At 44.9% G+C, this 15,982-nt stretch overlaps 1 protein-coding gene across 1 annotated transcript in view; it reads left to right on the top strand.

Moving 5' to 3' along the window:
• Positions 1 to 15,982, top strand: part of LOC144797938 (extracellular calcium-sensing receptor-like) — a 202,033-nt gene that overhangs the window by 60,052 nt on the left and 125,999 nt on the right. The window contains exon 3 of the mRNA XM_078668742.1: positions 8,948 to 9,778. Within this exon, the coding sequence (XP_078524868.1) occupies positions 8,948 to 9,778 (831 nt within the window). The remainder of the gene's footprint in view (positions 1 to 8,947; positions 9,779 to 15,982) is intronic.

The following is a 15,982-nucleotide window of genomic DNA, read 5'->3' as shown; positions in this document are numbered from 1 at the left end:
AGACACACCACATGGGGGAGGGAGCCATCATTGTGGAAAATAGGCACAGCTCTATTCAGGTACAGGTGCTACTCTTCTCACCACTCCCATTGCAGATCAGGCCTATTCAGCCTAGTGCTGATTCGTCCAGACTCCTGGAGCCGCTGTACCTCCCCAGCCCCTGTCACTCCAAAGCCAGACAATCAATTTACAAACAGGCAGAGTTACACAGGATGGTTGAACAACAAAATAGCCACTTTCTAAAAGTGGTATTTTCAAACACACAATTTAAAAACCATCTTTACTAAAAGATGTATTATTAAATCCCGAATTCAGGGATATCAAACTCCATTTTTCCATCATATCCCTATGGGTAGATCTGCTTGTAAAATGTACAAAGCATTCCCCATTCTGTCCTATGGGTGGTACTATCAGCACTGCAAGCCCACTAGTAGCAATCTATTTACCAGCCCTGGTACACTCAGTGCACTTTACTAGGGACCAACTGGTAAAACGAATATGCCAATCAGGGAGAACCAATCACAATATCAATTTACAAAGGGAGCACTTGCACCTTGAGACTGATCAGAAGTGACAAAGTGCTAAAAGCATCTAAGCCACCAAAAACAAAATCCAGCAAGCCATCAAAAACACAGGAGGTAGATGTCAGGTTCTGCACTCCGCAGGATCGATGCGTCATAATAAAGCTCCACCTCCGGATCTCTCAAACACCCTGAATATGAAATCACAGGGAGTTCAAGCGATACGGCGAGGGAAAAACCCCAAAAGGGGAAAAAACCCGGGAAAGGAAAGGAAGGGAGCAGCTGGGAAAGGGTAGCTGTAAAAAGAAAGGCGCACAGGTTAATACAGTTCATTAACCCTACTCTCATTCAATTCTCGCTAAAACATTAGAAGATATGCCACCTGCCTTTTGCTGCCCTTTTAGCGTCCAGCCAACATGCACTCCTTCTTCTCTCCTTCCCTGTATAACATGAATGCCAGTATTAGAAAACGTGTATGAAGCAGCAACTATCGTATATACACCTTTAAGGAAGGAGACCTACCCCTGGTGAAGTAACCACCCGCTCCAAACAACCTCCAATGTAACATCAGACCAGCTAGTTGGATTCCTTCATCCACAACACTGGTGAGTTCCTGATTGCAGTTAATGTTATCAATCACCCCAAACACGGCAGGGCGTAGTTCCAGCACTACCGCCGTCCGCTTTGGTACCTGTAATCCACAACACACGTATAGTAAAAAAAAAAAAAACACGGCAGGGCGCAGTTCCTGCACTGCCGCCGTCCGCTTTGGTACCTGTAATCCACAACACACGTATAGTCAAAAACCCCAAACACGGCAGGGCGCAGTTCCTGCACTGCAGCCCTCCGCTTTGGTACTTGTAGTCCACAAACGTTAGTAATATCCTATTGTCATGAGTTCATGACGGCAATGTGAAGGAGCCCTCTCAACATTCCGCCACTGGACGAATCCAAATTGCACCAAGCAGCAGCTGGAAAGTGAGTAGCCACTCACTCCCTCTACAGTCTTAAGTCCCGCAATGGAGACGGCAAAAATGCCCAGCCTCATTCAAGTGAGCAGAGGCTCGCTTGCAACAACACAGGTGCGCCTAATAAAAGGCGCGGTACTATACCAGAACGCAGAATCCAGGCCGGCAATACCGTCAGAATCTCCACAGCCTTTGAAGCTCACAGCCGAGCGAGCCGCCAGCGCATCCGCGGGAAACAGGAAGAATCAAGTACACCCGCTCCAACGTCCAGCCGCGCTATAACCACTGCGCCGCAAAGGATCATGGGAGCTGTAGTTTAGGGCCAGAGCATCATGGGTGATGTAGTTCGGTTGGCGCCAGGTCAGTACCTGACAGTACGCCCTCCTCCCAAGCGCCTCCTAGGACCCGGCTTGGACGGACATCTCAAGTGGAAGGAACGCACAGCCCGAGGGGCGTGGACATTGCTCCAGGGCTCCCACGAATCGTCCCCTGCAGAATAACCCTTCCAGGAGACCCCAGCAGACCAGAGCCCCCAAGCTGCCACCGATCTGGAGTTCCTGATTTCTTCCAGGAAGGTCTCGGCCCGAACCACACACAACACCTTAGCTGAGGGGATGATAGCATGCTGGGTCTCTGTCTGTTGTTCGTTGGGAGATTGTTGTCTGGACAACGCATCAGCCTTTCTGTTGTCGGTACCTGGTCTGAATGTCACCACGAAATTATATTCCGCAAAGAAAAGCATCCAGCGCATTTGTCTTTGCGTTAGGTGCCTAGCGGAGGTCATGTATTGCAGGTTTCTGTGATCAGTGTATACAGTCACAGCATGACAAGCCCCCCATAAGTACTGCCTCCATTCCTGAAAAGCCCTCTTGATGGCTAGAAGTTCCTTTTCAGCAATGGTATAATTGTATTCAGCAGGGGTCAATTTCTTGGAGAGATAGCCCACTGGATGGAGTTGACCAGTGAGAGGGTCTTGCTGAGACAAAACCGCTCCTATCGCTTCGTCCGAAGCGTCGGCCTCCACCACAAACGGATGTTCCAACACAGGGTGTGCCAGCACCGGAGCCGAAGTAAACGCCTTTTTTAAGGTCCGGAATGCTTCATCCGCCTCTGCGGTCCACACAAAAGGTGCCCCTTTCTCAGCAGTCTAGTAATGGGGACAGTTGTCTGTGAGAAATGGACTATAAATCGGCGATAATAATTGGCGAACCCCAGGAAACTCTGTACTTCACGCACATTCCCTGGGGCGGGCCACTCCCTTACCGCCTGCACTTTCCTTTCGGACATCTGCAGTCCCTGTGAACTGAGGTTGACCCCCAAAAACTCCACCTCGCTGACCCCGAATTCACACTTGCTCAACTTGACGTATAATTGGTTTTCTCTCAATTTATCCAAGACCATTTTAACTTGCGTTGTGTGACTTGCCTCGTTCTGTGAGTACACCAGTATATCATCTATATATACCACTACAAAACGGTCCACATAGTCCTTTAGCACGTTGTTAATAAAAAACTGAAACGCCGCAGGGGCGTTACACAACCCAAAGGGCATTACCAGGTTCTCATAGAGCCCATATCGCGTCTTGAACGCGGTTTTCCACTCATCCCCCTCACGAACTCTGACCAGGTGATAAGCCCCCCGTAAATCCAACCGGGGGTAGATCTTGGCTTCTCTCACCTGGTCGAGCAAGACAGATATGAGGGGGAGAGGGTAACGATTCCGCACGGTGTTCCTGTTCAAGACGCGATAATCCACACAAGCCCTGAGATCCCCATTAGCTTTCGCTATGAAGAACAAAGGGGAGGCAGCAGGCGAACGGGAAGGTCTAATGAACTCCAGCCGGAGGTAGTGGTCTATGTATTCCCTCAAGTGAGCAGTTTCGGGCACGGATAACGCATATACCCTACAAGAAGGTATAGTAGCCCCTTCCACCAGATCGATGCGACAATCGTAGTCCCGATGTGGTGGCAAGGTTTCTGCCTTGCTCTCACTGAATACGTCGCTATAATGACTGTAGACACTTGGAAGCTGCACATTCGTTTCCGCTGCCGTGGCTGCAGAATAAGATGAAGTCAGAACTGCAATGTGTGAGGAAAGACAGGACACCATATGTGCTCCGCAATTCTCGGGTAAGAACCGGAACGTTTTGGATTTCCAGTCCACGACTGGGTTGTGATGACACAACCAGGGCATCCCAAGGATCACCTCATACTGGGGAGCTGCTATGATGTTTAATGATAGAGTCTCTGAGTGGACTATCCCTTGCTGTCTTACCGATAACCCTACCTCACAGGTTTTTTCCGTTATCTGTCCGGACTTCAATGGCTGCCCGTCCACAGCCAGGACTTCCTCAGGGTTGTCTCTGGGTACACGAGGTAATGACAGCCTAGACACCAATCCATCATCTATAAAGTTACCAGTGGCTCCGGAATCCAACATGACCAACACCTGATAGAACAGTTGCTCGCATTCCAAGGTCATGCCTATAACCAGATGGGATTCTGTCTCTCCTATCCCTATAGTAGAGAGAGAAGTGAGTTTCCACTCCTTCTCTTCGTCCACCACCTGCCTCTTGTCCTTGGCCTGTTCTGTCTCACTCCCGGTGGCAGACACCGCCACTTTCTTGAACCGATTACCAGCAGATGACTTTGGCTTGGAAGGGCATTCACGTACATAATGCCCTTTTTTACCGCAGTACATACATAGCCCCTGTGTTCTCCTGACTTCCCTCTCTTCCCTGGACAACGGGGCTCTGAGTGCACCTATCTCCGTTGGTTCCGGGCTGCTCTCCATTCCCCCTGGCATCTTACGAGGGGAACGTTCCACATAATATGAACCTCTTTCCCATCTTCTCCTAGAGCCCCCTCTTTCCGTCATTCTGCTATCTAATCTCAATGCGAGATTAATCATGTCTACGCATGTCCTAGGTTGGGGATCCACCTGAGCTATGACATCTTTTAGATCTTCCTTCAAACCCTGATAGAAAAGGGACATCCTCTTTTCTTCCGGCCACTCAGCCTCCGCCACCAATTTATTGAACTTAGTCAAATAGGTGATCAACTCGCCCCTTCCCTGTCTTAACTCCAAAAGCTCCTTATCGGCGCTGAAATTGGTCGCCCTGCGGTCAAACACTCTCTCGAATTCGGTTCTAAAAGCCGACCAGTCAGACAAGATGGCATCATTATTTTTTACCAATGGCACCGCCCAATTGGCTGCGTCCCCTACCAAATAAGATATGGCGAACGCCACTCGGGAATGATTGGTCGGGAACGAAGCTGGTTTACACGAAAAATGCATCAACACCTGAGTCAAAAATACTTGTATTTTGCCTGGATCCCCAGAGTACCTTTCAGGATTAGCTAAGGGAATGGGCGGAGGTACTGTAACCTGTATAGCAGAAGCAGCAGATGAGGCATTAAAAGGATTCTTTGACAATTGTTCTACCTTGTCTCGCAGTGCGGCAGTTTTGGCTTTGGAAGAAGCCAACTCCTGCTGCACTAACACTAGCGCATGCAACACATCCTCCATGGACGCCATTTATCACGACAACACCGACCAGGCAGAGTGTAATTCGTGGGTACTTGATTCTGTCAGGTTCTGCACTCCGCAGGATCGATGTGTCGTAATAAAGCTCCACCTCCGGATCTCTCAAACACCCTGAATATGAAATCACAGGGAGTTCAAGCGATACGGCGAGGGAAAAACCCCAAAAGGGGAAAAAACCCGGGAAAGGAAAGGAAGGGAGCAGCTGGGAAAGGGTAGCTGTAAAAAGAAAGGCGCACAGGTTAATACTGTTCATAAACCCTACTCTCATTCAATTCTCGCTAAAACATTAGAAGATATGCCACCTGCCTTTTGCTGCCCTTTTAGCGTCCAGCCAACATGCACTCCTTCTTCTCTCCTTCCCTGTATAACATGAATGCCAGTATTAGAAAACGTGTATGAAGCAGCAACTATCGTATATACACCTTTAAGGAAGGAGACCTACCCCTGGTGAAGTAACCACCCGCTCCAAACAACCTCCAATGTAACATCAGAACAGCTAGTTGGATTCCTTCATCCACAACACTGGTGAGTTCCTGATTGCAGTTAATGTTATCAATCACCCCAAACACGGCAGGGCGTAGTTCCAGCACTACCGCCGTCCGCTTTGGTACCTGTAATCCACAACACACGTATAGTAAAAAAAAAAAAAACACGGCAGGGCGCAGTTCCTGCACTGCCGCTGTCCGCTTTGGTACCTGTAATCCACAACACACGTATAGTCAAAAAACCCAAACACGGCAGGGCGCAGTTCCTGCACTGCAGCCCTCCGCTTTGGTACTTGTAGTCCACAAACGTTAGTAATATCCTATTGTCATGAGTTCATGACGGCAATGTGAAGGAGCCCCCTCAACATTCCGCCACTAGACGAATCCAAATTGCACCAAGCAGCAGCTGGAAAGTGAGTAGCCACTCACTCCCTCTACAGTCTTAAGTCCCGCAATGGAGACGGCAAAAATGCCCAGCCTCATTCAAGTGAGCAGAGGCTCGCTTGCAACAACACAGGTGCGCCTAATAAAAGGCGCGGTACTATACCAGAACGCAGAATCCAGGCCGGCAATACCGTCAGAATCTCCACAGCCTTTGAAGCTCACAGCCGAGCGAGCCGCCAGCGCATCCGCGGGAAACAGGAAGAATCAAGTACACCCGCTCCAACGTCCAGCCGCGCTATAACCACTGCGCCGCAAAGGATCATGGGAGCTGTAGTTTAGGGCCAGAGCATCATGGGTGATGTAGTTCGGTAGGCGCCAGGTCAGTACCTGACAGTAGAAGCAAAAATTCAGGGAAAACCACAGCAAGGCTGCCAGGTCTTAAACTACTAATGACCACTGATGCCATAGAACCCTATCTCTCCTTTGTGACAAACACGCAACTAATATTTTGTAGGCTCCCTTTCGGATAAATATTGTTAATCCTTTTGCCCCTTTCTCAAATGGTGGATTATAGAACGCAGAGCACCCATGTTACACATGTGATGATCACTCTGTCCAATTCATGCTTAATTTTATGTTTATTTTAGAAATGTCATAAGATACTTTGGAAGTGGTATTTGATACCGATGCTTAGCACCATAAACAGACACTGCCTTCTGCAGCCATTTGTTTAGAAGTAATTCATTTTGCAAACTGATGTGTTTTAGAACATGAACTGCTTTACTATTTGACTTTTGCTAAATTATGTATTAATATGATCTGTATATGGTTTATGAGGCTGAATAAAGATTTTGGTGATGCTCAGACTCAAAGGAAATAGCAAAAAGCTCAGATTGCAGCTGACAGAGAGCTTCTTAGCCTACCAATGTGAACTCACACAATGCCATCATATACCTACATTGGCCTTTTCAACAAACTTTTGACTTTTCCACCCTTGAAAAATTCACAAAGAAGCAGATGCTTTTCTATCCAGATGCCAAATCTTCAAAACTTGATCTCTGTACATATAAGAATATTTAATAATCACCATGATGGTAGAGATCACTGAAACCTGTCTGACCCCAATCATACAATCAAATATGCAGATTGCATTCTAAATAAGTTAGAATCTAGATATGCATGAATGTGTTTGTTCTCAAACCCTCCATAATAGTTCATATTTTTGTTCATTGATGTGCACTGCACCATATTTGAAACATCCTTGACCTTCAGGTAGCTCCTTCTATATGCCCTATATATATGGCAAAGAGCAGCCTATAGCCAATAACCATACAATCTGAACGTTTTTCTAGTAACTCACTGTAACACAGAGGGCTTCACAACTTTCTTCAGAGTTTTGATATTAAGCTGTTGTGTAGTTCCTATAAACCTATATAGGATCTGTGCATTCAGACAAAATACACTGTAGGATTGGTGTCCAGACTAATTCCAGACACCCCCGCTGGGTATGATAACCTGTTTGCCAGCTAGCTCACAGTGCCACTATAAGCCCCTCTTACCAAGGAGAGAATAGTTCTTGGCAACTATCAAACATGACAACTTTGTCCCGTCAGGGATCGTGGAAACAGTACAGTACTTCTTGTTCAGTCACTTGTGCTCACTTTGTCTTAGAGAAATACACAGAATAGATGGTTCAGATGTTTTTCAGTAAGCATGTATTGAACCCGCGTCATTCTAATGTAAAATAGGTGTGCTAAAACAACGATAAGACAGAAACAGATATAAAAGATTGTATGCACCAACAGAGTAAATGGATGGTAGATTCCTACCATTGTGCTAAAACACTGAATACAGGCAGGTATATAAATACATGATATTAATAATGTGTACAATGAAACCCTAACTAGATGTACCTATGTGTACCTAGCATGTATGTAGGTGTGGAGCCAAGAATCCCCCTAGGATAAAGCCAAACCCATTACCTGGATTGAGAGACTGTGGGACCCCATCTTGGTTTCGAGATGGACACCCTGCGAGGGATGTCAGACCACTCCGTGCTGGAGTGTCTGCATGCATGAACCTCAGCGAATCATGACAGTGTGTCAGCATGGAAGTCCCTTTCTTCTCTCCTGCATCAGCAGAGGTATGATGTTTATATACCCAAAGCGGTACCCCAGGGGATTTACCTTGGTGTGTCATGTCGGACTGGGATGATGGAAGGTATGGCCCTTATACATAGTTATTATGCAGGAGTTGGTAGTCCTACTGTGATTCCAAGGATCCTCATGCATAATGGATGAGGCTAGTTTTTCATAGAAAACCTCTTGTCATTTTAAGCATTACCATAACTGGGTAAAAGGTCAGCACTAAGAACTGTTATGTAGTGTAATGGCAGAGGAAATATATGTGAAAGGTCTGGTTGCTACCTGAGCCTAAATCGGGCCCCTGTGTGAAACGTAACAAAGCACCATACAGATGCTCCATTACAATACTCAATAAATAGACCAGTGACTATCATTATCAACCAAAAATGTTGAAAGAGAAGATCAACTTTGCCTGGGGTCCTACACAACATTTCTAAAATCACTGTAATCAACTGTACATTACCAATTGTTGTTACCAGTACTGTGTAATAAATGTAAAAGTGAGTTACCAATAGTCATTTCACAAACATTAACTATCTTATAGTCATTTTTTTGCAGAGTTTTATGTAGCGCGAACTAGACCCGAACCAAATCAGGTATCAGAGCGCTTTACATATTTTCCAGTTACGTTACAAGAGGACACACTTTCATTTTAGGCACGGGGAGATTAAGTGATTTGCCCAGAATCACAGGAGGTTTTGGCGTCGTTACCGAGACTCGAACCCAGATCCCCAGTTCCGAGGTCGAGCACCCTAGCCGTTAGGCCAACTCCTCTCCCCATAGTCATAGATGATAGACTTCGAAAATATGGATTGATAGATACAGTGGAATTAGAGGATAATTTCCAAAGATCAAGACTTGCTATTAAGCTTCAACAACATTTGTTTTGCCTTTTGCAGATCAGCTATTTCTCATCAAGTCCTGCCTTGAGTGACCGTAACCAGTTCCCCTCTTTTTTCCGGACTATTCCAAGTGATGATTTCCAATCCCATGGACTGGCACAGTTACTGGTGCACTACGGCTGGACTTGGGTAGGCCTTTTAATTGAAGACAACGACTATGGGCAACAAGGAGTTCAGAAATTAAGGCAAGAACTGGCTAAAACTGATGTTTGCATCGCCTTCTCAGAAAACATTGTGTTAAACCAAGCAGACAGAAATGCCCTGCACATTATACAGGTTATCAAGAGCTCGACTGCTGATGCTGTTGTCATCTTCTGCAGTGATGCTGGTTTGATTCCATTGATAGATGAGATGGTGGCACATAATGTGACTGGGAAGACGTGGATAGCCAGTGAAGCTTGGTCTACATCTGCCCCTCTTTTGATGGCTAAATACAGAAAATTCCTTGCGGGCACCATAGGGTTTGCAATTCGTAGTGGACCTATGCCAGGATTTGAACAGCATCTCACCAGTATTCATCCCTCAAGATCATCAACCAATGGATTTATCAGCAAGTTTTGGGAAGAAGTGTTTGGATGCAAGTGGCCTGACCATCAACTGCACAATTACTCTTTGGATAACAGATCCATACTGTGCACTGGAGAGGAGAATCTGGAGGGACTTCATAATGACTATACCCTTGTATCCAATTCAAGAGTTGCTTACAATGTATATAATGCTGTTTATGCAACTGCATGGGCGCTACAGAATCTGAAATTCTGCAGCAACAGTGAATCTGCATTGATGGATAAAAACTGTGGTGACAATACAGACTTCCAGCCATGGCAGGTACACTGAACTTGTTCTTTTGGAAAAATGCATATTGTATATAGAATGAGCATTCCAAAGGTGATGATTAACAGTCATTATCACCTGAACATCTATTTATGGAACTGTAAATATGGTACAGATCATGATATGCCTTGTATAGTCAAACATATTAGACTATAAACAGTATTTATAAAACCAGGTTTACATTTATTTGATGAGTTTCATTAGGCATATTAAAGGTTCTCTGAATGCACATTGACATACGGTCTAGTGTTGGTGCATTTACTACTCTGGCATTGCACATCAAAGAAAGAGAGCAATCCGTACTCACGCAATAATATTATGGGAAGGGATTATAATTAAACCTAGACAAAACACCCAAGCAAATACTGCTTATGTAGCTCCCAGATTTTAACAACACATATAATGATCTCATATTAAGTAGGTATAACGAGGTTTGGAGCTTAGGTTACCAACTAGATAAATGAGTTTGCACATAGCATTGCCCCATACCTTTTTGTTGAGTTTCCCAACTTAAACGTCAACTGCATCAAAAAAAGAAACTAACACTAAACGGAACAGAGAGTGTCTGCAGATCAACAGAGGAAAGGGTTTTTGTTTGTGTATGATTAATTGAGCACTGTGTCTCACTTGAGGCCTCATTTAAACCCTGGTAATAGTGCTAAAATAGAATGAAATGTTATCCAGAATTGTATCCAAAAGATCTTTCCCAATTTCACGCAGCTTATAATAAATAGGGAGCAATTCCCGGAGTTGTCTGTAAGAGAACTGCAGATTTAGGGCCATATGTACAAAACTTCCATTTTGCATTATCTGCATAGTGAATCGAAAGAAATCGCTATTAAGGAAATGCAATGTACAAAAATAGTAATTTCCTAATAGCGATTGCTACTGAGTTAGGAAATGCTAACCCTTCGTTCCTATGGGGCACATGCATCAACCTATTTAGGAAGTGCAAACGGTGCGCTTCCTAAATACGTTTTTGGGATGCAGGAAACAATTTTTCTTTTTCAAAATTCGTTATTTTTTGTATTTCCTAAAAATGCGAATGCATTTAAGGAATCGCATTTGTGCGATTCCTTAAATGCAATGCATCAATTTTTTAAACAATGCGAATTTTGAAATAGGAAGTGAAAATTAACACGAGGTTGACACTCGTGTTAATTTGCGAAATTCTTTAAAAAAGCACAAAAATGCATTTTGGGAAGTGTCATGTTACACACACACATGTCCTTAGGACATGTGTTTGTGAAACATGCACTTTAAAATACATTTCAGGGGTGCAGGGGGGGGGTCCTTTGGACCCCCCTCTGCACCCTTGCAATGCATCAACAAATTGCGATTTCCAAAAAAAAGAAATGCAAAACGGCATTGATTCCTATGGGCCTCTAGGCCCATAGGAATCAATGTAATGCCATTCCTTAATTGCGATTCGCAATTAAGGAATCGCAAATTCCGAAAATTAAGAAATCCTAAAAAAATTTAGGATTTCTTGATGCATAGGATTTTGCAATTCCTAAATTGCGATTCCTTAATTTTCGCAATTTAGGAAGTGCAAAATCCTACAATGATGCATGTGCCCCTTAGGGCTTAGGTATGAATGGTGATGTATTTCCAAACTAATGGAAATTTGCAAACCTGGAAATGTAAAAGCATTCCTACCCATAAGCCATAGGCTCCCCCTCAATTAAAAGGGGGAAAAAGTAGTGCTCATGTAGAGCGCTCAATTGCCCTAGGGGCATGTGGACCCTCTATGGCACTGGAAAAATGCATTTTAGGTTAATTTTTTTAAATTGTACACGCTTAGCATTGACTTGGAGTTGACAGTAATAGCATTTCCTAATTGCTTACTTTGCATTTAGGAAATGCTTTGTACATGTGCATAGGAAATCGCAAATAGGAAATCCCTTTTTGTGATATCCTATTTTGGGAATCCCAAAATACAACTGGGTAGAAATAGCATTTTGCGACTGCCTTTAGGCCATTGTACATGCCAAAAGGCTATTTAGAAATTCTTAACGTACTGAAATAGAGAGTCGGTCCATTAATAAATGCAAAATAGCTTTGTACATATGGCCCATAGTTGATTCCTCACTTTTCCTAACCAAGCTCCTTTTATCCAGAAAGAATTGCTTTACTTTCAGGTTATCCGACTGAATAGTAGAAGGGTTGGTAAAAACGTAAGCAGCCTCAAAGCCTCCAAGGCCGTCTTAAAATATGAAAGACAAGGAATATTAAGGCCAGCCACAGTCCTTGCATGTAACAGCAGTGGGGCGGTGGGGCCGCGTGAGGGGGTATTTAGAGGGATGATGCGGAGAGAAAATTAATTATTTATTTAATTTTGCCTCCGCATTGCCCCTTCAAATACCCCCTGACACAGCCTCACCACCCCAGAGCTGTTACCTGCACGGACCATGGCTGACTAAGGCCCTCATCACATCTTAAGCAGTCACTGATGGTAAGTCAGTTTAGATTTGCATGTGCTTTGTGCCAAACAGAGAGCCAAATGATATGCGAGGCAAGTTTAATAGAATCATCTAAATAAAAAGGTCCCAGCTCTTCATGGCATATGTAGATGGAGCTAGAAGGAGAAAGCACCAAAAATCATCGAAGACAATGATTCCATTTTAACAAAACCAACATTGTTAGCATAGCTCCAGTCTCCTACGCCAGTGCTGGTGCCACGGGCACACATACCGCCAGATTCAAAGAGACCTTAATAGCGATTATTAAGGAATCGCTATTAAAGACTCGCAAAACCGGATGCATGTAGAAATCGCAATTAATTTTGTGATTTCTACTGCTTCCTTATTTGCGATTAGCTAATTGGCTTTCCCATTCATTCCTATGGGCCTCAAGGCCCATAGGAATGAATGGGGAGTCATTCCTTATTTGCGATTAGCAAATAGCGAATAAGGAAGCGATTTCAAGGGTGCCAGGGTGTCCAAAGGACACCCTGTAGCACCCCTGAAATTCAAATGTACACAGGTGTTGCACACACACATGTCCAAAGGACATGTGTGTGTGTAACATACAACTTAGAAAAATGCACTAAAGTGCATTTTTCTAAGTTTTTGCTATTTACCACGAAGTTACACTTCGCGGTAAATAGCGGCCCCATATTGCGAAATCGCAATTTTTAAAAGGTTCATGAATAGCAATTAAGGAATCTCTAATTGAGATTCCTTAAATGCGATTCTTCGCAATTTAGCGAGTTCTGTAATTGCGATTTTTGCATTTGGGATGATGAATCCCAAATGCAAAAATAGCGCTCGCAAAGGGCCGGATTCTCAGAATCTGGCCCTTTGCGAGCCGATTTTACTTTGATGAATCTGGCCGTTGGTCTCTTATATATTTTGAGTAATGTAGCAATTTCCAATTGCGGACAATAGATTAAACAGAGATTCCTCCTTCTGCATCAATTTTTAATACTTGATAGAAAGGTTATGACTCCACAAGGCAGAAGAGTCAAAAATAATTCCTAATAGGGGAGCTGAGAGACCCTCATCAATATATTACTGTCTATAGAGAAATCTCACTAAGAAGCCTCATACCATCAGTTGGGATTTGTTAACCTTAGTATACAAATCTAAAAGAGACATGAATTTGCAGAAAGCTCCAACCAATAGCTGCAGCCTCTTAGGGATGCATGCCATTAAAAGTGTGTTGTCCGAATGCAATAAGGCCGGGACCACTATGGACTTAATTTTTTGGCATGCCCAGATTATTTTGTACCAAATACTTGTTTGAGTGATTAATATATAAAAGAAACAAAATGGGAGCAAGGACACAACGTAGACACACTTCTTGCTCTAGTTTAAAAATGACAGTATAGTCTGCATTGGCACTAAACGTCGAACACACCCTAGCTTGCAAATCTCTATATAAATCAGCAAGAAAGTGAACTAATATATCATCCAACCCTATTTCTAGCAACGTTTGCCAACATTTTATTGATTGATGTGCAAGAAAGGTCCATGAAGGCCAGGCACGTACGATCCAGCTTTGCTATTGTGTATTTACAAATATTTAAATTTAAGCTCCAGCTAAGGTGTCCAAGTCCTCATGGAACCCATTTTGGCAGGGGCTAATGACACCATCATATCCCTACATTGGCCTTTTCAACCCACTTTTGGCTGTTCCACCCTTGAAAAATTCACAAAGAAGCAGATGCCAAATTTTGCGAGTACCTTACCACCCTTCTGAGAAGGGTGGTAATCTGCGAGTGTTTGGCAACCACAATTGCAGTCACAAAACATCCATACATTGTTTTTGGAGTCGCAATTACAATGGGAAACCCTTGGAATGCCCCTTCCTAATAGTGAGTCACTAACCATATTTTGTGAGTCGCTAATTGATTAGGGACTAAAACCCCTTTGTAACTGCAAAAAACGGTTGCACATCTGGCCCCTAGTGTTGTAATGTACATATCAATCTGGCTTTATGCCACAGTTAGAGTGTGAGAGTCTGACCATTTCCCTAATCTGTGAACTGGAAATAATCCACATCATGCTTATGTGATGTTCCTTTGGATTCTCTGTTGGGTCACACATAGCCCTGTATTTGCTCATACACGCAGAGACATGATGCACCAGACTAGAGTATGAAAAACAGCAGGATATGGGATGTATGACCTATCCCAGGCTAATGTTTTCAATGAGTATTTGTGAGATAAGTGAAGTTGAGTGTGCCAACCCGGCCATAGACGATGTGTGATAAGCTAACTGTGGCCAAGACACAATGCATAGTACTTGTGGGTTGTGATTTTGTGGTGTATTCTAATTGTTTGTTTCATTGTGACAAGCTTTATGTTGTTCATTTGTTAGGTGACCGTCTGGACTCCCTCCACCACGGTCGCTCCCCCAGCACTCCACTTGCTTCACGGAAGCCTTGTGCTCGCTGCCTGCCTTGCCTGCTGCCTGCATTGACCTGCTGACTGCCGTCCTGCTAGAGCGCATAGACCACTTAACTGCGCTTGGTATCGTTTCTACTCGCACTGCCTTTCCTAAATATTTGCATAACGTTGAGCGCTTGTTATTGTTTGCGCTCGCACTGCTCCAATTCATTTATCTGTGTATAGTGGCATATGTTATTGTCGGCGTAGCGTGTATTAATTTATTCATTAACTTTGTACTTGAATGTTAGAGTGAAGCTCCGGCTGTGCCCCACTTTCGATTCCTTTCTGGGCGGCCATTTGGTTTTGTTTGTAGTTTCACCCGTGTCTCCTCCTCCCAGACCCCGCCTCCCAGCTGACCCTCCCACACACTGATACACTACAGTAGCCCCGTCCTCTGTTTCCCTGTGACCGTCTGGACTCCCTCCACCACGGTCGCTCCCCCAGCACTCCACTTGCTTCACGGAAGCCTTGTGCTCGCTGCCTGCCTTGCCTGCTGCCTGCATTGACCTGCTGACTGCCGTCCTGCTAGAGCGCATAGACCACTTAACTGCGCTTGGTATCGTTTCTACTCGCACTGCCTTTCCTAAATATTTGCATAACGTTGAGCGCTTGTTATTGTTTGCGCTCGCACTGCTCCAATTCATTTATCTGTGTATAGTGGCATATGTTATTGTCGGCGTAGCGTGTATTCATTTATTCATTAACTTTGTACTTGAATGTTAGAGTGAAGCTCCGGCTGTGCCCCACTTTCGATTCCTTTCTGGGCGGCCATTTGGTTTTGTTTGTAGTTTCACCCGTGTCTCCTCCTCCCAGACCCCGCCTCCCAGCTGACCCTCCCACGCTCCGCCCCCTCCACACTTCATTTATGCCTGATGTCCCAACGCGCAGCGTCCACGCGCTACGTACACGCCGAAGGTGCGCCAAAGGTAAGCCCGTCTACGCCCGTCCGCGCCTGGACCGCGCCCAGCACCAGACCCCCTGCCCCTCGCGCTGCCCAGCCCTCCCGCATTACCTACGACGCCGCCACCCTCCTAGCCCTTAACCCCGGTCGCGCCCCCAACTGCGTCCAAGCCGCTCCTGGACAAACCCATGGACCTTTCTCTTGCTACTCCTGCAAATTCATCGGCACCGACAACATCTCCACTACAACCACACCACAGATTCCTGACCCCAACCACCTACAATGCATCCTTCTCAACACTCGATCGGTCCACAGACACGCCATTGACCTATGGAATCTACTAGACACCATCTCTCCAGACATTGCCTTCCTTACAGAAACATGGATGAACGCTTCCTCCGCC

The sequence above is a fragment of the Lissotriton helveticus genome, chromosome 12 (assembly GCF_964261635.1).
Source record: "Lissotriton helveticus chromosome 12, aLisHel1.1, whole genome shotgun sequence".
In the NCBI taxonomy this organism is placed as follows: domain Eukaryota; kingdom Metazoa; phylum Chordata; class Amphibia; order Caudata; family Salamandridae; genus Lissotriton; species Lissotriton helveticus.
The sequence above is the reverse complement of the archived record's forward strand: the minus strand, read 5'-3'. Positions and strand labels throughout refer to the sequence as shown.